At 44.7% G+C, this 22,682-nt stretch overlaps 1 protein-coding gene across 1 annotated transcript; it reads right to left on the bottom strand.

Annotated features, from left to right (window-relative positions):
• Window positions 1-9,789: 9,789 nt before the first annotated feature.
• On the bottom strand, window positions 9,790-10,407 carry LOC309551933 (translationally-controlled tumor protein homolog). Its single transcript, XM_082252659.1, has one exon. It carries the CDS (start codon window positions 10,366-10,368, stop codon window positions 9,853-9,855), a length of 516 nt encoding a protein of 171 aa, XP_082108785.1. The 5' UTR covers window positions 10,369-10,407; the 3' UTR covers window positions 9,790-9,852.
• Window positions 10,408-22,682: the final 12,275 nt, after the last annotated feature.

Consider the following 22,682-nt stretch of genomic DNA (forward strand, 5'->3'; position numbering starts at 1 on the left):
CCCAAACGAGCCATGTCCTCACTAGCACCTATCAGGGCCAGGGAGCTTTGACCGGTGCTGGATTAAAGGTGAGTGTAACACCAGTTAGAGCAATTTGATGGGGCGACACCTCTGGACCCCTTTACATTACACAGCACGCCCCCCCCCCCCACACCTCTGGACCCCATTTGCATTACATAGCCCCCTCCCACACCTCTGGACCTCTTTACATAACACAGCCCCCCACACCTCTGGACCCCTTTACATTACACAGACCCCCCCCCCACACCTCTGGAACCCTTTACATTACACAGCCCCCCCACACCTCTGGAACCCTTTACATTACACAGCCCCCTCCCACACCCCTGGAGCCCTTTACATTACACAGCCACTCCACCCCACACACCTCTGGACCCCTTTTGCATTACACAGCCCCCCCAAACCTCTGGACCTCTTTATATAACACAGCCCCCCTACACCTCTGGACCCATTTTGCATTACACAGCCCCCCCAAACCTCTGGACCTCTTTACATAACACAGCCCCCCCCCACACCTCTGGACCCCTTTACATTACACAGGACCCCCCTACACCTCTGGACCCCTTTTGCATTACACAGCCCCCCACACCTCTGGAACCCTTTACATTACTCAGCCCCCTCCCACACCCCTGGACCCCTTTACAGTAAACAGCCACTCCACCCACACACCTGGACCCCTTTTGCATTACACAGCCCCCCCCCCCCACACCTCTGGACCCCTTTTGCATTACATAGCCCCCCCACCTCTGGACCTCTTTTGCATTACACAGCCCCCCCCCCCACCTCTGGACTTATTTTGCATTACATAGCCCCCCCACACCTCTGGACCTCTTTACATAACACAGCCCCCCACACCTCTGGACCCCTTTACATTACACAGCCACTCCACCCACACACCTCTGGACCCCTTTTGCATTATACAGCCCCCCCACACCTCTGGACCCATTTTGCATTACATAGCCCCCCCCCCCAAACCTCTGGACCTCTTTACATAACACAGCCCCCCCCCCCACACCTCTGGACCCCTTTACATTACACAGCACCCCCTACACCTTTGGACCCCTTTTGCATTACACAGCCCTCCACACCTCTGGAACCCTTTACAATACACAGCCCCCTCCCACAACCCTGGACCCCTTTACATTACACAGCCCCCCACACCTCTGGACCCCTTTTGCATTACATAGCCCCCCACACCTCTGGACCTCTTTACATAACACAGCCCCCCACACCTCTGGACCCCTTTACATTACACAGCACCCCCCACACCTCTGGACCCCTTTTGCATTACACAGTCCCCCCCCCCCCACACCTCTGGATCCATTTTGCATTACACAGCCCCCCCCCCACTCCTCTGGAACCCTTAAATTACACAGCCCTCCTCCCACACCCCTGGACCCCTTTACATTACACAGTCACTCCACCCCACACTCCTCTGGACCCCTTTTGCATTACATAGCCCCCCCACACCTCTGGACCCCTTTTGCATTACACAGACCCCCATACATACCTCTGGACCCCTTTTGCTTTACGCAGCCCCCCCCCCCCCACAGTTCTGCCCCTTCCTACCTGAATAATGCATGCAGAGGGGGAGACACAGGAGAGCGGAGCAGGGATCAGGACTGAGGCAGAACTGGAGAGAAAAACACCAGCGCTGAATAGAGAGCGGGAGTTGCCGGAGTTAACCTTCCAAGTTACCCAGCAGGTGACTGGTTGCTAGGTGGCCAATATCACCTGCTGGGTAACTTGGAAGGTTAACTCCGGCAACTCCGGCTCTCTATTCAGCGCTGGTGTGCAAACTGCATACTGTAGCCCCATACCTCACAACCTTTGAACTTCAGAATGAGGGACACTTGAGAGAGTACAATCATTAAAAATAAAAAAGAATAAAAATGCTTCCGTTACAAATGGTTTTGCACAAACTGTGGAAGAGTGCGTTACGCTAAGTATGGAAGCATTTGTGCATTTGTGTGTACAGAGTGCAAAGTTCAGGAGTGCGTTGTACAGAGTGCAGGGTTCAGGAATGCATTGTACAGGGTAAAAGGTTCAGGAATGCATTGTACAGGGTAAAAGGTTCAGGAATGCATTGTACAGAGTGCAGGGTTCAGGAATGCGTTGTACAGGGTAAAAGGTTCAGGAATGCATTGTACAGAGTGCAAGGTTCAGGAATGTGTTACACAGGGTTCAAGGTTCAGTAATGCGTTACATACAGAGTGCAAGGTTCAGGAATGCGTTACATACAGAGTGCAAGGTTCAGGAATGCATTGTACAGGGTGCAAGGTTCAGGAATGCGTTACATACAGAGTGCAAGGTTCAGGAATGCGTTGTACAGGGTGCAAGGTTCAGGAATGCGTTGTACAGGGTGCAAGGTTCAGGAATGCGTTGTACAGGGTGCAGGGATCAGAAGTGCATTGTACAGAGTGCAAGGTTTGAGAATGTGTTGCACAGAGTGCAAGATTCAGGAGTGCGTTTCCTACAGGGTGCAAGGTTCAGGAGTGCGTTTCGTACAGGGTGCAAGGTTCTGGAGTGCGTTTCGTACAGGGTGCAAGGTTCAGGAGTGCGTTGTACAGAGTGCAAGGTTCAGGAGTGCGTTGTACAAGGTGCAAGGTTCAGGAATGCGTTGTACAGGCTGCAAGTTTCAGGAATGCGTTGTACAGGGTGCAGGGATCAGAAGTGCATTGTACAGAGGGCAAGGTTCAGGAATGTTTTGCACAGAGTGCAAGATTCAAGAGTGCGTTTCGTACAGGGTGCAAGGTTCTGGAGTGCGTTTCATACAGGGTGCAAGGTTCTGGAGTGTGTTTCGTACAGGGTGCAAGGTTCAGGAGTGTTTTGTACAGACTGCAAGATTCAGGAATGTGTTGTACAGGGTGCAAGGTTCAGGAGTGCAATGTACAGAGTGCAAGGTTCAGGAATGTGTTGTACAGAGTGCAAGGTTCTGGAGTGCGTTTTGTACAGGGTGCAATGTTCTGGAGTGTGTTTCGTATATGGTGCAAGGTTCTGGAGTGTGTTTCGTACAGGGTGCAAGGTTCAGGAGTGTGTTGTACAGACTGCTAGGTTCAGGAATGCGTTGTACAGGGTGCAAGGTTCAGGAGTGCAATGTACAGAGTGCAGGGTTCAGGAATGCGTTGTACAGACTGCAAGGTTCAGAAGTGCGTTTTGTACAGGGTGCAAGGTTCTGGAGTGCGTTTCGTACAGGGTGCAAGGTTCTGGAGTGCGTTTCGTACAGGGTGCAAGGTTCTGGAGTGAGTTGTACAAACTGCAAGGTTCAGGAATTAGTTAAAAGACAACAATTAGTTAAATATAGCACACTTATCTTTAAATCTTGATTAGCAGCACACAGGAGCCGAGGGAAGAATGTCACTGGGCAGAAGTACGAAGTATGATAGAGGTAAAGATTAGCATCACCTGGGGTTTGGTGATCATCAGATGATCAAAAGAGGGTGGGAATGTAGAGAATCCTAACATTATCTGCAGCCTTCCCTGATGGTCATGTGTGGGCCTACATTTCCTTAACCACTTGCTGACCGCCTGCTGCAGATATACTGCGGCAGGCTGGCCCGGCTGCGCGAACCATTGTACCTGTACGGCAGTGCACGGGAGTGCTCATGGCCCCCATTGAGTAGTGGGCAAGCTGATCCACAGGGCCGGCGGCTGCGATTGCAGCCGGGCACCCGCGATCGCTCCCCATGGAGAGAGAATGACGGTCTGCTGTTGTAAACACAGCAGACCGTTGTTCTCTCTGGAATGAACACAGAGCGTCTGTCATCCTCCTATTTAGGAACACAGATCTCTGAGTTGATTCCACAAGTCCCTCCCCCCCACAGTTAGAAAACACCACCTAGGCTCACACTTAACCCTTTGATCGCCTCGGGTTAACCCCTTAGGCACAGTAACAGTGCATATTTTTAGCACTGATTACTGTAGTAATGTCACTGGTCCCCCCAAAAGTGTAAAAAATTTCAGTTAGGGGTCCAATCTGTCTGCCAACAATAATATTCAATACACAAATGTTGGGAGAAATATAGTGTGAGGGAGGGGTCAGAGCTAACACAATCTAAGCTGATAGATTAACCTATAAAGACATAAAAAAATGGGATTCTATTTACAGGATTCACTGGGAGGGTGCTACATCGGTAATTTCAAATGATACACGGTGCTTGAATTGAATGTTATCCAATCAGGTTTTATACAGTATCTCACAAAAGTAAGTACACCCCTCACATTTTTGAAAATATTTTATTCTATCTTTTCATGTGACCACACTGAAGAAATGAGACTTTGCTACAATGTAAAGTAGTGAGTGTACAGCTTGTATAACAGTGTAAATTTGCTGTCCCCTCAAAATAACTCAACACACAGCCATTAATGTCTAAACCGCTGGCAACAAAAGTGAGTACACCCCTAAGTGACAATGTCCAAATTAGGCCCAATTAAACATTTTCCCTCCCCGGTGTCATGTGACTCGTTAGTGTTACAAGGTCTCAGGTGTGAATGGGGAGCAGGTGTGTTACATTTGGTGTTATCGCTCTCATTCTCTCATACTGGTCACTGGAAGTTCAACATGGCACCTCATGGCAAAGAACTCTCTGAGGATCTGAAAAAAAGAATTGTTGCTCTTCATAAAGATGGCCTAGGCTATAAGAAGATTGCCAAGACCCTGAAACTGAGATGCAGTGGTTTACCAGGACAGGTTCAACTCAGAACAGGCCTCGCCATGGTCGACCAAAGAAGTTGAGTGCGCGTGCTCAGCGTCATATCCAGAGGTTGTCTTTGGGAAATAAATGTATGAGTGCTGCCAGCATTGCTGCAGAGGTTGAAGGGGTGGGGGGTCAGCCTGTCAGTGCTCAGACCATACGCCGCACACTGCATCAAATTGGTCTGCATGGCTGTCATCCCAGAAGAAAGCCTCTTCTAAAGATGATGCACAAGAAACAGTTTGTTGAAGACAAGCAGACTAAGGACATGGATTACTGGAACCATTTCCTGTGGTCTGATGAGACCAAGATAAACTTATTTGACTCAGATGATGTTAGCGTGTGAGGAGTACAAAGACAAGTGTGTCTTGCCTACAGTCAAGCATGGTGGTGGGAGTGTCATGGTCTGGGGCTGCATGAGTGCTGCCAGCACTGGGGAGCTACAGTTCATTGAGGGAACCATGAATGCCAACATGTACTGTGACATACTAAAGCAGAGAATGATCCCCTCCCTTCATAGACTGGGCCGCAGGGCAGTATTCCAACATGATAACGACCCCAAACACCTCCAAGACGACCACTGCCTTGCTAAAGAAGCTGAGGGTAAAGGTGATGGACTGACCAAGCATGTCTCCAGACCTAAACCCTATTGAGCATCTATGGGACGTCTTTAAATGGAAGGTGGAGGAGCGCAAGGTCTCTAACATCCACCAGCTCCATGATGTCATCATGGAGGAGGGGAAGAGGACTCCAGTGACAACCTGTGAAGCTCTGGTGAACTCCATGCCCAAGAGGGTTAAGGCAGTGCTGGAAAATAATGGTGGCCACACAAAATGTTGACACCTTGGGATCAGTTTGGACATTTTCACTTAGGGGTGTACTCACTTTTGTTGCCAGCGATTTAGACATTAATGGCTGTGTGTTAAGTTATTTTGAGGGGGCAGAAAATTTAAACTGCTAGGGTCCTTTCACACGGGCGGTCCGTATGTCCGTTTTTGATCCCATCCGATTGTGGATGAAAAACAGACATAATGCATGTCAATGGGATTGCGGATGTCAGCGGATGACCATCCGCTGAAATCCGATTTGCGTCCTTTTCTATCAGTTCCGTTTTTTGGAACGGAAGAGAACCCTATTTTTCTTCCGTTTAAAAAAACGTAACGGACGCAAAAATGGATGTCAGCGGTGTTATCCGCTGACATCTGCAATCCCATTGACATACATTGCCTCCATTTATCATCCGCAAATGGATGGGATGATAAACGGACATACGGAACGGACACTCCAGAGTGTCATCCGTGTCCGTGTAAAAAAAAAAAAAAAAGTGCATGAGCGGAGGAAAATATGGTCTGCTCCATGTGAAAGGACCCTTAGTGTCGATTCACACTGATCCGACTCGAAGTCGCCTGACTTCGGGCGACTAATGAAGTCGCCCGTGCAGCGCGACTTCGGCGCAGCTTGCAACGACTTCACATAATGGAAGTCAATGCAAGTCGCTCCAACTTTGCAAAAAAAAAAGTGCAGGAACCTTTTTCTAAGTCGTAGCGACTTGAGTCGCTCCTATTATAACGGTTCCATTGCATAGCATGGAGCGCTACTTGTCAGGTGACCAAGTCGTCTGACAAGTCGGATCAGTGTGAACCGGCACTTATACAAGCTGTACACTCACTACTTTACATTGTAGCAAAGTCTCATTTCTTCAGTGTTGTCACATGAAAAGATAGAATAAAATATTTACAAAAATCTGAGGGGTGTACTTACTTTTTGAGAAACTGTAATTTCACATATATCTGTATTGCCTCTTTAATATAACAATTGCAAAACTCAAATCACACTGCTTGTATGTCAGCTTGTTTAAATACCTTTATATCTTTTCACAGTTTATTGTGACCCCCCAGGGAGACGATCCTTTTTATCATATGTATGGGTGGTTCCTGCGCTATCTGAGGATGTGTGTGTTTCCCTTCTTGCTGCTGCGCCACAGTACTGGTACCAGGAACCAGTTAATACAATGTATACAATTTTGGTTGGTGGTGCGCTTCAGAAGTGGACATAAAGTAAAATAAAGTGAATGTATAAACTGAAGTGATAAAACGTGTTCTAGTGATAAAAAGTGTTGTCACTGGATAATACAAGGTGATCAAATTAATTCATATATAAATATCAATATAAGTAAACCATTCCAGTATATCTTCTATACAATAAAGTGCTGAGTATTAAACTTTCCTAAGAGATGTCAATAAATATGCCGTAGACAAGATGTAAATATAAATAAACTTCAAAAAAGGTACAAAGTGCTATGTGCTATTTTTCTTCAATCAAGAATAAATAAAAAAATCAAGTGCTGTGTTTATAGTGTCCATATATCCAAAAATCCAGAATCAGGTGTAATTCCCTTCGATATCATCAAATAAAACAAGGTGCTCTCATGCAAAATAAGGGTGTTGTGACTTGTTGCCTCCACCAGGTGTCACATCTAGGTGCTCTATATTCTCACCTCAATAAGGTGACTCCCTGAGGAAGTCACGTGATGTGACGTAACGCGTAGGAGGAGCCGCCAGACTACCGGAAGTGACGTTAGAGATCGGAGCGATAACGCTCCCCACGCTGTATTGATACTTTATCTGCAAACAAATGATCTACAAATTGTAAGTGCAACTACGTTTTTAATAATAAATCTGATTTGACATACTGCACCATGATTGCCCTCTGTTTTCACTGAGCCCGAGGCCACGATAAGAAGTTAAGGACGTAAAGTTTATGCACCCCAAAATACTAACAGGACAGGACAGGAAACACTCGGAGGTTGGAACAAGATACCGGAATAAGTAAAAGCCTATATGATACTCGGAGGCTAAGCTTTGTATACAGGCGCAATACACACCTTATTGAGGTGAGAATATAGAGCACCTAGATGTGACACCTGGTGGAGGCAACAAGTCACAACACCCTTATTTTGCATGAGAGCACCTTGTTTTATTTGATGATCCTTTTTATCAGCCTCTATGTAATATATGTGGTTAACATAAACCTCAAAGCCTCCGAAATAGGAATTCTTACATTTCTCTTACTGCGGTTATTGCTAAGCTACCAGCGTCTGCAGCACAGTCACTGAAAACCGCTATAATTGACTGCAGACTTAAATAGCTTAATTAACTTAACAGCCTACACGATTCCTGCCAAGTGTGCTGAGGATTGCTCATCCCTGAAGGTTACAGTCATACAACAAATGCTGATTTTATTTGCATAATATGATGTGTTTTAATTACTCTGCAAAATGCTGAAAGCTGGCTGACGGCTGGCGCAGATGTAGTAGCAGCTTTTTTTTTTCTTTGAAGGGGGGGGTTATGTGTAAGATAGCCAATGGCAGACGTGTGCTAGAGGCTCTCCGCACATCCCAAGTGCAGACATCTACCTACCAGCAATAAAATGTAGAATCAACAGCTGTATCTAAGCTCTGCGGCAGCAACAGTCAGTGTCTGGCTGAGATTGTCTATTCTGGACTAAAAACAAAGCAAAGGCCAGAAAACTTTCTCCTCTCATGTGTCCCGACTCCCGACCAAGATGGAGCTCGCAGCCTCTTCTCTGGATAATATGGTCTATTCTGGACTAAAATAACTGGACATGCTTTTTTTTTTTGGAGTATAATTATTTTATTTGGACTAAATGACAAAAAAGTTTTAAAATAGATGTCTCCACTCCAATAATTTAGGTTGAAATAAATGAAGCTTGATAACAGCCCAGTTTGAGTTGGCCATAAGACTTTAACCACTTGCCGACCGGTCACGTTGACTGTACTCCGGCAAAGTGGCTCGTTCCCGTCCAGCGACGTAGACCTACGTCGCTGGACTCCTCCACTTGTGGGCGGCGTGCGCGCGCCGCCGGAGGCTCGTGTTGCAGAGTGTGATCACTGGGTGCAGCGGAGTCCATTCAGATCAGACATTGTGGAGTAAACAGGAACTGGCTTCTTTATTGGAACATAACACAGAAATCAAAGATGTCACCTCATTGTAATAAGAACAACAGACAGGAAGAGATAACCAACAAGTTCAGTACAGTGTACAGGAAATTACAACACATCATAGAAATGCATAGCATATCAATGAGCATTAGGGACACCTAGTGTCCTATTTGTGAACTGCAGTTAATCTGCTAAGCTGAAAGCTGTTGTATCTCCAACAGCTCGCTCCCGCTGTATTCAGTCACAGCGGGAGTCGGGCCAAGGGAGGAGCGGCGGTGATCACCGCCGCCTCTACCCCGGTCGTCGGGGAATCGAGTGTGGAGATCCGCCCGCTTGTGTAAACAAAGCGGGCGGATCTCCTAAGTGACAGACAGGGTCAGATTGCAGAGTTCAGCATAGCTGAACATGCGATCTGTCCCTGTGTCACTCAGTCACCTCTCCCCACACATGTCAGTAAGCACCAGGCATACATTAACCCCTCCCTCTCCAATAAAATTAACCCCTTCCCTGCCTGTGTCATTTTTACAGTAACGGGGCATATGTATAGCACTGATTACTGTAGTAATATCACTGGTACCCCCAAAAGTGTCACAAATGTCAGTCAAGGGTCCGATCTGTCCGCCGCAATGTCGCAGTCCCGCAAAAAAAAATCGCAGATCGCCGCCATTACTCATTAAAAAAAAAAACACCAAAAATTACAGAAATCTTTCCCTTAGTTAGTAAACGCAATAACTTTTGCGCAAACCAATCAAAATTTTTTTGTGATTTTTTTTACCAAACATAGGTAGCAGAAAACAAATTGGCCAAAAATGTAAAAAAATTTAGATTTTTACATTTTTTTGGGGGGGAATTTCATATAAAAAAAATGTGAAAAATATTGTTATTTTTTCAAAATTTACGCTCTTTTTTTGTTTATAGTGCAAAAAGTAAAAATCGCACAGGTGATCAAATACCACCAAAAGAAAGCTCTGTTTGTGGGAAAAAAGGACATACATTTAGTTTGGGTACAGTGTCGCACGCCCGTGCAATTTTCAGTTAAAGTCGCACAGTGCCGAATCGCAAAAAGTGGCCTGGATGTAAGACAGCAAAATCCTCCGGTGGTAAAGTGGTTAATCCTGGTGTGGTATGAATGAATCAGCAGCAATTGGTTGCATCAAATGATCCAAATGGTTAACATTTTTAACTTTCCAAGCCATCTAAGAAGAAGGTCATGAAGGGGGTTATACCATCCTCGCGATAATCCAAAAAGCCCACCGTACCCTCTGGGTCCATTGACTCTCCTGTGAAAAACTGCAGGTTTTTGAAGTTGCCAAGAATTTCTTTGACTTTCTCTGCTGCTCCAGTCATGAAAGGTTGCACTCTTTGAGGATTGTTCTTTTCTAGGTGACTTTTAATTGCTTTCATATAGTCTTTAATATATCGTTTGAATGCATCCTTCGTGAAACCAGTTTCCTGAAGATGGTGGTTCATCACAATGTCAACTCCTGATACTGTTACACCGTTACCTCCTTCCTCTACGGAATCAGCAGATGCATTTCCACCAATAAGAGCGTCATCAATGTCACCTTCTCTTCGGGTTATGGTCTTTCCTTCAACTTCAATACACAGCCCATTGCAGACTTCTTTTGTTGGGTAGATGTCTGAGAACATTTCGTCATTTCTGATGACACACTTGTAGATAATCATAGTGGCCATGAATTGGGAGTCGGCGTCCCGGAGCGGTGTATGGGAGCTTCAGGGTGGGGAGAAAAAAAGGGAATAACTGGACATACTTGATGATGAAAAGACAAGAACTCACTGCTCAAGGTGGTGGGATTGCCTGATGACTCACACAGGTGCATGCCCCGGCTCGCCTCCGTGAAAACTTGATAAAGGAAAAGGAATTGGCAGCACTCCAGGTTGAGTCAAAATCCAGATTTATTGACTGGACATCCAAATATGACAATCGTGACAAGGTAGACGCATTTCACACACTGACTGTGTGCTTAATCATTAATACTTGATGATGAGCAGAGACCTAGATACACTAAACTATTAATCTCTTACTTATTGTAATATGTGAAAAAGGAAATACTCTTCAAGTGGGCTACCCCCTCCCCTCTTATGTTATCCCCTTGGGAATTTACCATTAATGGGGTATTGCCTATGTATAAATTGACATACACTATATTACCAAAAATATTGGGGCGCCTGCCTTTACACACACAAACGTTAATGGTATCCCATTCTTAGTTCGTAGGCTTTAATATTGAGTTGGCCCACCCTTTGAAGCTATGATAAGCTTCAACTCTTCCGAGAAGGCTGTCCACAAGGTTTAGGAGTGTGTCTATGGGAATGTTTGACCATTCTTCCAGAAGAGCATTTGTGAGGTCAGGCACTGATGGTGGATGAGAAGGCCTGGCTCGTAGTCTACACTTAAATTCTTCCTAAAGGTGTTCTATTATGTTGAGATCAGGACTTTGTGCAGACCAGTCAAGTTCCTTCACCCAAAACTTGCTCATCCATGTCTTTATGGACCTTGCTTTGTGCACTGGTCCAAATCATTTGATGGAGGGGGGATTATGGTGTGGGGGTTGTTTTTCAGGGGTTGGGCTTGGCCCCTTAGTTCCAGTAAAAGGAACTCTTAATGCATCAGCATACCAAGACATTTTGGACAACTTCATGTTCCCAACTTTGTGGGAGGAGTTTGGGGATGGCCACTTCCTGTTCCAACATAACTGCAAACCAGTGCACAAAGCAGGGTTCCTAAAAATGTAGATGAGCTAGTTTGGGGTGAAGGAACATTACTACTGTATGGCTCTTCTCTGTATGAGATGGTCTATTCTGGACTAAAAATGAAGCAAAGGCCAAAAAAACATCCAAGAGGCCCTCTCACGTGTCCTGGTCAAGATGGAGCTTGCAGCCTCTTCTCTGAATGAGATGGTCTATTCTGGATTAAAAATTAGGCAAAGGGCAAAAAACATCAAAAAGGCCCTCACATGTGTCCTGGGCTGGCCAAGATAGAGTTGGCAGCCTTTTCTCTGAATGAGATGGTGTATTCTGGAAATAATGAAGAAAAGGTAAAAAACCCTCCAAGAGGCCCTCATGTGTGTCCCAACCTAGATTGAGCTTGAAGTCTCTTTTCTGGATGAGATGGTCTATTTTGGACGAAAAATGAAGCAAAGGGCAAAAATCATCAAAGAGGCCATCTCATGTGCCCCAGCCAAGACTGAGCTTGAAGCCTCTTCTCTGAATGAGATGGTCTATTCTGGATTAAAAATGAAGCAAAGGCCAAAAAACCCTCCAAGAGGCCCTCTCATGTGTCCCAGCCAAGATAGAGTTGGCAGCCTCTTCTCTAAATGAGATGGTCTATTCTGGATTAAAAATGAAACAAAGGCCAAAAACCATCCAAGATGCCCTCTTATGTGTCCTGACTAAGATAATGCTTGCAGCCTCTTCACTGAATGAGATGGTCTATTCTAGACTAAATATGAAGCAAAGGCCAACAAAACATCCAAGAGGCCCTCTCATGTGTCCCAGTCAAGGTGGAGCTTGCAGCCTTTTCTCTGAATGAGATGGTCTATTCTTGATAAAAAAAATGAAGAAAAGCCCAAAAACCCTTTAAAGAGGCCCTCTCGTGTGCCCCGGCCAAGACTGAGCTTGAACCATCTTCTCTGAATGAGATGGTCTATTCTGGATTAAAAATAAAGCAAAGGCCAAAAACCATCTAGGATGCCCTTTTATGTGTCCTGACCGAGATACAACTTTCAGCCTCTTCCCTGAATGAGATGGTATATTCTAGACTAAAAATGAAACAAAGGCCCAAAAAAAAAAAAAACATCCAAGAGGCTCTCCCATGTGTCCCAGCCAAGATGGAGTTGGCAGCCTCTTCTCAGAATGAGATGGTCTATTCTGGATTAAAAATGAAGCAAAGGCCAAAAAACATTTAGGATGCCTTCTTATGTGTCCCAGCCAAGATGGAGCTTGCAGCCTTTTCTCGGGATGTGATGGTCTATTCTTGACAAAAAAATGAAGCAAATGACAAAAAACCATTCAAGAGGCCCTCTCATGTGTCCCAGCCAAGATGGAGTTTGCAGCCTCTTCTCTAAATGAGATGGGCTATTTTGGATTAAAAATGAAGCAAAGGCCAAAAACCGTCCAAGAGGCCCTCTTATGTGTTCTGACTAAGATTGAGCTTGAAGCCTCTTCTCTGGACAAGATGGTCTATTTTGGACTAAAAATGAAACAAAGTCAAAAACCATCCAAGAGGACCTCTCATGTGTCCCAGCCAAGACTGAGCTTGCAGCCTTTTCTCTGGATGAAATCGTCTATTCTGGACTAAAAATAAAACAATCCAAGAGGCCAAAATCCCAACCAAAATGGAGCTTGTAGCCTCTTCTCCACTACTAAGTCTGATGGTGACAAAATATCTGCAGATGTCTTCCAGCAAACAGTTTGCAGGCGATTCACAGTGTCAATCCTTGGAAAAGATTTAACACTATGCTCTAGAAGGCCCAATGATCTACTTCCTGACAACTACCAAACCAACTGACCAAGGAGATCCGGGGGATCAGCCAGCGTACTCTGGACCTAGGGGACAAGATGGAGGTCCTTTGCTCAACAGTAGAGTTCCGTGACTATGAATTTTCAGCCCTGCAATAAGAAAATAAAGCAAATCCTGTATACTCCAAGAAAGTATACAGGATCTAAACTCAACTGTTACAGCTCTTTTACAGAAGCTAGCACCTTTGATCTCTCTCAAACACCTTGAGTTTGATCAGTGCACAGAGCACTTCTACCAAAGGAGACTTTCCAGCTAGTGGTCAGAGACCATCTTTAGATGTCCTTTCAGGGGCATACTTACCGGTTGTTTTAAGACCTTGCCCCACAAACAACTGCTAAACAGAGAGCCATGAAGTTGTACTTTCAGGCCCTCTGGAAATGCCAAATAAAATACAAACAGGACTAACGATATAACCTTCATTTCACCTACAAAGCGAAGCAGTATAGCTGCTATACTCCCAAGCAGGGCTGCTATTACAAACCCGATTCCAAAAAAGTTGGGACGCTGTACAAATTGTGAATAAAAACAGAATGCAATGATGTGGAAGTTTCAAATTTCAATATTTTATTCAGAATACAACATAGATGACATATCAAATGTTTAAACTGAGAAAATGTTTCATTTAAAGAGAAAAATAAGTTGATTTTAAATTTCATGGCATCGACACATCTCAAAAAAGTTGGGACAAGGCCATGTTTACCACTGTTTGTCCTCCCCTCTTCTTTTTATAACAGTCTGCAAACGTCTGGGGACTGAGGAGAGAAGTTGCTGAAGTTTAGGAATAGGAATGTTGTCCCATTCTTGTCTAATACAGGCTTCTAGTTGCTCAACTGTCTTAGGTCTTCTTTGTCGCATCTTCCTCTTTATGATGCGCCAAATGTTTTCTATGGGTGAAAGATCTGGACTGCAGGCTGGCCATTTCAGTCCCCGGATCCTTCTTCTACGCAGCCATGATGTTGGAATTGATGCAGTATGTGGTCTGGCATTGTCATGTTGGAAAATGCAAGGTCTTCCCTGCAAGAGACGACGTCTGGATGGGAGCATATGTTGTTCTAGAACTTGGATATACCTTTCAGCATTGATGGAGCCTTTCCAGATGTGTAAGCTGCCCATGCCACATGCACTCATGCCACCCCATACCATCAGAGATGCCGGCTTCTGAACTGAGCGCTGATAACAACTTGGGTTGTCCTTGTCCTCTTTAGTCCGGATGACATGGCGTCCCAGTTTTCCAAAATTCTGATTCGTCTGACCACAGAACAGTTTTCCACTTTGTCACAGACCATTATAAATGAGCCTTGGCCCAGAGAAAACGCCTGTGCTTCTGGATCATGTTTAGATATGGCTTCTTTTTTGGCCTATAGAGTTTTAGCCAGCAGCGATGAATGGCACGGTGTATTGTGTTCACCGACAATGTTTTCTGGAAGTATTCCTGAGCCCATGTTGTGATTTCCATTACAGTAGCACTCCTGTATGTGATGCAGTGCCGTCTAAGGGCCCGAAGATCACCGCCATCCAATATGGTTTTCCGGCATTGACCCTTACACACAGAGATTGTTCCAGATTCTCTGAATCTTTGGATAATATTATGTACTGTAGATGATGAGAACTTCAAACTCTTTGGAAATTTTCTCTGAGAAACTCCTTTCTGATATTGCTCCACTATTTTTCGCCGCAGCATTGGGGGAATTGGTGATCCTCGGCCCATCCTGACTTCTGAGAGACACTGCCACTCTGAGGGGCTCTTTTTATACCCAATCATGTTGCCAATTGACCTAATAAGTTGCAAATTGGTCCTCCAGCTGTTCCTTATATGTGCATTTAACTTTTCCGGCCTCTTATTGCTACCTGTCCCAACTTTTTTGGAATGTGTAGCTCTCATGAAATCCAAAATGAGCCAATATTTGGCTGACATTTCAAAATGTCTCACTTTCAACATTTGATATGTTATCTATATTATATTGTGAATAAAATATAAGTGTATGAGATTTGTAAATTAGTCCATTCCTTTTTTACTCACAATTTGTACAGTGTCCCAACTTTTTTGGAATTGGGTTTGTAGAAACCATGGGGCCACATACAGCCAACCAGGCAGCCCCCCCCCCCCCTTCAATTAAACACAATTTAAAATGCTTAAATTAATGAATGAATACAGTGAGTGATCAGTACCCATCACTCATTGTTTTCATTCAACAAAGAAAGGGGCTGGTAAATATGACATATTTACCTGACTTTTTCCCCCCTCTCCATCCTAAAGGATCCTATTGTGCTTGCAACTGCCAGCAGGAAGGTGAGGAGGGAAGCTGGTAACATTGCAGGGGTGGGGGTGGGGGGCTTACATGGGGGCCTGGGTAGCAGGAGAAACCTATGGTGCAGAGTGAGGATGATCAATGTGGCAAAGGGAATTACTGGAACAAATCCCCTGTATGGCTCTCTTTGCAGCAGCTGAAAGCTGGTGGGAAGGAGAGGAGAAAAATCCATCTTTCAGCTGCAGATCACCCTCCCTGCCTACAAATGATTCACCCTGCTGGTCTGGGCCCTGTACAGGAGGACCAATGGTATCCCCTTATCCATGGCCCTGGTCCCATGTAAATACAAGAGCACCTGGAAACCCTGCAGCTCTACCCACCAGCAGAACCAGGGCTTTTTTTCAGGGGAACGCGGGGGAACGCAGTTCCGGCACCTCCAACACTGAATGTATTTAAGTGCAAGGGGTGCTGGGGTGTGCTGGACGGTCTATTGATGATGGCCCCTGGGAGATCTATTGTCGCCAGTGGGAATCTATTTTTGCATGGGGGTCTATTGTTGCTGGACCAAGATCTATTGTTGCTGGGTGGGAACTTATATTTCCGGGGAGTCAGTTGTTGCTAGAAGGGATCTACTGTTGAGAATAGAGGTCTATTGTTGCTGGCTGCTGGAGAATTTAATGTTGTTGCTGGTGGTCTATTATCTTTGGGGTGGATCTATTGCTGCTGGGGTGGTATTTTGTTGTGGGGGGGGGGAATTGTTGTATAGGTGATCTCTTGGTTCTGGGGGTCTATTGTTGGCTGCAGGGGATCTATTTTGCTGCTTTTCTTGATATAATTAACAAGTTCAATACAAATGACTTAGCACCACAGAATGATACTTGGTTCTGTGTTCTCTAAAAGGGGCGATACTCAGAGGTGGGTAGGGGGTGAGACCAAGGGATGTGCTTGGGGGTGGGTAGGGGGCGGAGACAAGGGGTGACTCAGAAGGGGGGGAGTTCCTGCACCTATTCTCTGAGAAAAAAAGCCCTGAGAAAACCTATGGGTGGAACAGCATGAATCTCCACACCACCCTCCTAAGCACACCTCCAGGCAACAGGGTTCCAATACACATATCTCAACAACACTCAACAGGGGTCACGGTGGGCTTAAGGCAGCAATGCAAAATAGAGAGAGGATAGGGATATTTGCTCTCCATTTTAAATGTGTCCCCAAATTCCAGGTTTTTGCCAAGAATTGCTAACAGGCCCTTTAACCACTTCCATCCAGCCAGCCGTCATATGATGTCCTGGGCTTTCAGTGGAGATATCTGGGTGATGGGTGCAGCTGCAGGCATCATTCGGATATCTTTTTTTTTTTTCTGCCGGTGATTCCCTGCACCGTAAAAACAATCAGCCGCTTGACTGTTTTTACAGGCGGCGGGAGAAGGGGACACCCCCCCCCTCCCACCGCCCTCCGGGGCTTCTACCGACTCCACCGTGCGATCTGCGAGCCGGAGAAGGAATCTGCCAGAGGCAGAAGTTTACAAAAGAGCTGACCGAGGACCAGATGGTCACCAGTCACCAGTTATCTCTATGACTCTCGGAGGCTTGGTGCGGCGTTATGACGTCACGCCGGGCCCAGCAGATGTAAACATGGCTGTGTGTTCAGCTAGAAAGCCTGAGATCTTTTTTTTTATCTCAGGCATTCCAGGCAAGAGGAGAGATGTGGAGTCTTTATAGACCCCACATCTCTCCATAAAGAGGACCTGTCATGCCCTGTTTCTATTATTCCTATTAATTCCTTGTAATAGGAAAAAAAATGTGATAAAAAAAGTTTTTAAAGGGAAAGTGTAAAAATCAAAAAATTAAAATAAAATAAACAATAAAAAAAAATATTTAAGGCCCCTCCCACTCGCAAGCAGAAGCGAACATATACGCAGGTCCCGTCCACATATGTAAATGACATTCAAAATACACGTGAGGTATCTGCAAACGTTAGAGTGAGAGCAATAATTCTGCCACTGGACCTCCTCTGTAACGCTAAACAGGTAACCTGTAAAAATTTTAAAGCATGGCCTATGGAGATTTTTAAGTATTGAAGTTTGTCGCCATTCCACGAGTGTGCGTAATTTTAAAGCGTAACATGTTGGGTATCTATTTACTCGGCGTAACATCATCTTTCACAATATACAAAAAAAATGGGCTAACTTTACTGTTTTTTTTTTTTTTTAATTCATGAAAGTGTTTTTTTTTTTTTTTTTTTTTTTTAAATCGCGTTTGAAAAATTGCTGCACAAATACCATGTGACATTAAAAATTGCAATGACCGCCAATTTATTCTCTAGGGTCTCTGCTAAAAAAATGAGATTATATATATATATATATATATATATATATATATATATATATATATATATATATATATATATATATTTATAAAAAACAAAGAGCTGTGGGGAGCACACCGTGAACATGCATTTCTGAAGCTGGTGCAGCTATGAACCAAGCAACATGTATATTTACAAAAAATAGCGCACACATGCAAAAGAAATGACTATCAAGTATAAAGGCAATCAATGAATAAAAATGGGGATATATATATATATAATGTTTTGGGGTTCTGAGTAATTTTCTAGCAAAAAAAAATGATGATTTTTACATGTAGGAGAAGAATGGCCAAATTCGCTGGGTATGGAAGGAGTTAACCACTTCTGGACCGGAAGGATTTGCCCCATTAATGACCAGGCCATTTTTTGCGATTCGGCACTGCGTTAGTTTAACGGACAATTGTGCGGTCGTGCGACGCTGTACCAAAATAAAATTGACATCCTTTTTTTTCCCACAAATAGAGCTTTGATCACCTGTGCGATTTTTATTTTTTGCGCTATAAACAAAAAAGAGCGACAATTCTGAAAAAAAAAAAAACAATATTTTTCACATTCTGCTATATGACATTCCCCAAAAAAATGTAAAAATCAAAATTTCATAACATTTTAGACCAATTTGTTTTCTGCTACATATTTTTGGTTAAAAAAAAAAATCGCAATAAGCATATTTTGATTGGTTTGCGCAAAAGTTATCGCGTCTACTGACTACGGGAAAGATTTATGTCATTTTTATTGTTTTTTTTATTTATTTATTTTTACTAGTAATGGCGGCGATCTGTGATTTTTAGCGGGACTGCGACATTGCAGCGGACAGATTGGACCCCTAACTGACATTTTTGACACTTTTGGGGGGACCAGTGACATTACTACAGTAATCAGTGCTAAAAATATGCACTGTCACTGTACTAATGACACTGGCAGGGAAGGGGGTTAACCCAAGGGGCGATCAAAGGGTTAAATGTGTACCTAGGGGAGTGTTTCTAACTGTGGGGGGACGTGGCTTGTGAAATGACCATAGAGACATGTGATCCTATATAGAAGGATCACAGGCGCTCTGTGATCATTCCAGGGAGAAGAACGGTCAGCTGTGTTTACAACATCCGACCGCCCTTCTCTCTCAGCGGGGAGCGATCACGGGTGTCAGGCGGCAATCGGAGCCGCCGGCCCCGTGCATCGGAGTCTCTGCTGCCGAGTGGGGGCCGTAGCGCGCCACCGGTGGTGCGCGCTCGCCCCCTAGCTGCAGGTGCACAAACTGACGTATACCTACGGCGATTCGCGCAGGAGGGCCAGCCTGCTGCAGTATTTCTGTGGCGGGCGGTTCGAAAGCGGTTAAGCGTATTTACACAATGCTGCTGTCCAAGGGGGTCTCGGTTGCTCCTCTATCCAAAGTTCAAACACCGTAAGGCAGGAAGTGTGTCACTGGCTGGATCACTGGCTGAATCACTGGCTGGATCACTGGCTGAATCACTGGCTGGATCACTGGCTGGATCACTGGCTGAATCACTGGCTGGATCACTGGCTGAATCACTGGCTGGATCACTGGCTGAATCACTGGCTGGATCACTGGCTGGATCACTGGCTGAATCACTGGCTGGATCACTGGCTGGATCACTGGCTGGTCACTGGCTGGATCACTGGCTGGATCACTGGCTGGTCACTGGCTGGATCACTGGCTGGATCACTGGCTGGTCACTGGCTGGATCACTGGCTGGATCACTGGCTGGTCACTGGCTGGATCACTGGCTGGATCACTGGCTGGATCACCAGGTGAAATCAAGGGAAAAAAAGGCTAAAAAAAGAAAATGAATGCAGCCACCAAATTTAAGAATTGGTAAAGCTGCAATATATTACATATTTCCTTTGGCTCTCGATATGTTTTATTTGAATGATGAGCATGCATGATGCAGGAAACCCCCCCAGCATAATATACAGCTCTGTGCACAGCCGGGGTATCACAGCTTGTGTTGGGGAATAAGTAGCGTGAAGATTATTTAATATCCATTAAATATAGAGAGAGTCTGATCTCTGCTCTGTGAAGGGTCAGTCATCCGTACAGTTATAAATCTATATATGTACTAAAATGGAGTATTTATTGCTGACCCGGGGTCACTGACAGTTCTATTAAACATAGAAAATCCTCCATGGTGGTCCAACATGATCCAGCTGTTCAGAGATTAAGGCGGCCAGGCGGGAATACAAATATCCGTCCGCCATCGATTCCTGGATGTATAATAATTATGAGGGTCTCTTTATATATATGGAATCTTTCAACGATACATGAGGTTTGCATCTATTTCACATGTACATATTTTTATTTTTTTTTTCACATGCACATATTTTTTTTTCTTTTTTTCACATGCACATATTTTTTTTTTTCCACATGCACATATTTTTTTTTTTTTCCACATGCAGATATTTTTTTTTTCGCATGCACATATTTTTTTTTTTTTTTTTAACTTGCACATATTTTTTATTTATTTATTTATTTTTTTCACATGCACATATTTTAGCTGGGGCATTTTTTAGGCCATATATATATTGGGGTTTTTTTTTTTTTGCTTATGTATGATTTGTATTATGTATTTAATGACATGTATTGAGCAGACATTGATAAATGTACAATACTTGTATTTGTTCTGTCTTTCTTTTTGAAAAATCAATAAAAACTATAAATTAAAAAAAAAAAAAAATTATGAGGGGCTTTCAAGTTAAACCGGGGACTTTTGACTTTATATAAAAAAAGAACAAATTTCAAAACTGCATTTATTTTCTGACATACTCCCCTGCTACAGGTATACACTTATCCCAGCGTTTAACCACTTCTGGACCGGAAGGATTTACCCCTCTTAACCACTTAAGCCCCGGAAGATTTTACCCCCTTTCTGACCAGGGCTTTTTTTGCGATTCGGCACTGTTTGACTTTAATGGACAATTGCGCAGTCGTGCGACGCTGTACCCAAACGAATTTGACGTCCTTTTTTTCCAACATACAGAGCTTTCTTTTGGTGGTATTTGATCACCTGTGCGGTTTTTACTTTTTGCGCTATAAACAAAAAAAGAGCGTCAATTTTGCAAAAATAACAATATTTTTCACATTTTTTTATATGAAATTCCCAAAAAAAAAAAAGTAAAAATCAAATTTTTTTTAACATTTTTGGCCAATTTGTTTTCTGCTACATATGTTTGGTAAAAAAAAAATCGCAAAAAGCGTATTTTGATTGGTTTGCGCAAAAGTTATTGCGTTTACTAACTAAGGGAAAGATTTCTGTCATTTTTGGTGTTTTTTTTAACGCGTAATGACGGCGTTCTCTGATTTTTTTTTTGTGGGACTGCGACATTGCGGCGGACAGATCGGACCCTTGACTGACATTTTTGACACTTTTGGGGTTACCAGTGACATTACTGCAGTAATCAGTGCTATACATATGCACTGTTACTGCAAAATGACACTGGCAGTGAAGGGGTTAACTTTATTGGGGAAGTGTGTCCCTAGGGGCGTGTTTCTAACTGTGATTGGCTGTGGCTACTGGTGTAGGAACAGTGATCAACGGTCCTACATAGTAGAACTGTATGATCACCAGTGATGGTAGTAACTGCGTTTAAGTAAACGGCGTTACTTAACGCAGTTACTTTTGAGGGTAACGAGTAATCTAACTGAATACTCGTTCCCTCCTTGTAACGCGGCTGCCGTTACTTTCGGCTGCGTTACCGCAATTACATCTACCGCCACTAGATGGCAGTAGATGTAATTGTAATTCCCCCTCTCCTCTATGACCGCTGTCTGCGGTACAGGAAAGAGAAGAGGAGGAGACGCAGACAAGGTCGGTTGTTCGCCGCTGTGCACGGGCATGGACTCTTGCGGCCAGGCATTGCATTGCAAGTTCCATTGGAAGTCTCCTAGCCGCCGCCGTTATCCTAGCCAATCAGGTGCAGTGCTGCTCAGGTTGCCCTGCCCCCCAGGCTCTGAGTCCTCCGCTCTGAAGGAAGAACGGAAGCAACTTCCAAGTTCTTCCTCTAACCTGCTGCCCGTGCCTGCCATGCCCGCCGCCCGTGTCAGCATTGCAGTGTGTCCAGCCCGCCCGGGTCCCAGCTGAGTCATGAGAGATGTAAGTCAAATCTTCATTCGTTCTGCACTGTGAGTGTGTGTCCTCCTATAACAGCAAAACCAGAACTTTAAAAACGTTCATTAAAGGAGATCTTTGTCAGCTCTAAAGTGAGATATATGGGGGACCCTGCGTTGCCTGCTCTAAAGTGAGATATATGGGGGACCCTGCGTTGCCTGCTCTAAAGTGAGATATATGGGGGACCCTGCGTTGCCTGCTCTAAAGTGGGATATATGGGGGACTCTGCCTGGCCTGCTCTAAAGTGGGATATATGGGGGACCCTGCGTTGCCTGCTCTAAAGTGGGATATATGGGGGACTCTGCCTGGCCTGCTCTAAAGTGGGATATATGGGGGACTCTGCCTGGCCTGCTCTAAAGTGGGATATATGGGGGACCCTGCCTGGCCTGCTCTAAAGTGGGATATATGGGGGACCCTGCCTGGCCTGTTCTAAAGTGGGATATATGGGGGACCCTGCCTGGCCTGCTCTAAAGGGGAATCTATGGGGGAGCTTTGGGGACGCTGGCTTGCTCTAAAGATGGATCTATGGCAACCCTGTTCTAAAGAGGGATCTGTGCCATAGATCCCCCTTTAGAGCAGGGTCCCTTATAGATCCCCTTTAGAACTCGGTCCCCCTAGATCCCCTTTAGAACAGGCCCTGGGGCCCTATAGATCCCCCTTTGGAGCAGTGTCCTCCATATATCCCACTTTAGAGCAGGGTCCTCATAAATCCCCCTTTAGAGAAGGGTCCTC

This window comes from Pelophylax lessonae (assembly GCF_965119305.1).
Source record: "Pelophylax lessonae genome assembly, chromosome: 4".
Lineage (NCBI taxonomy): Eukaryota > Metazoa > Chordata > Amphibia > Anura > Ranidae > Pelophylax > Pelophylax lessonae.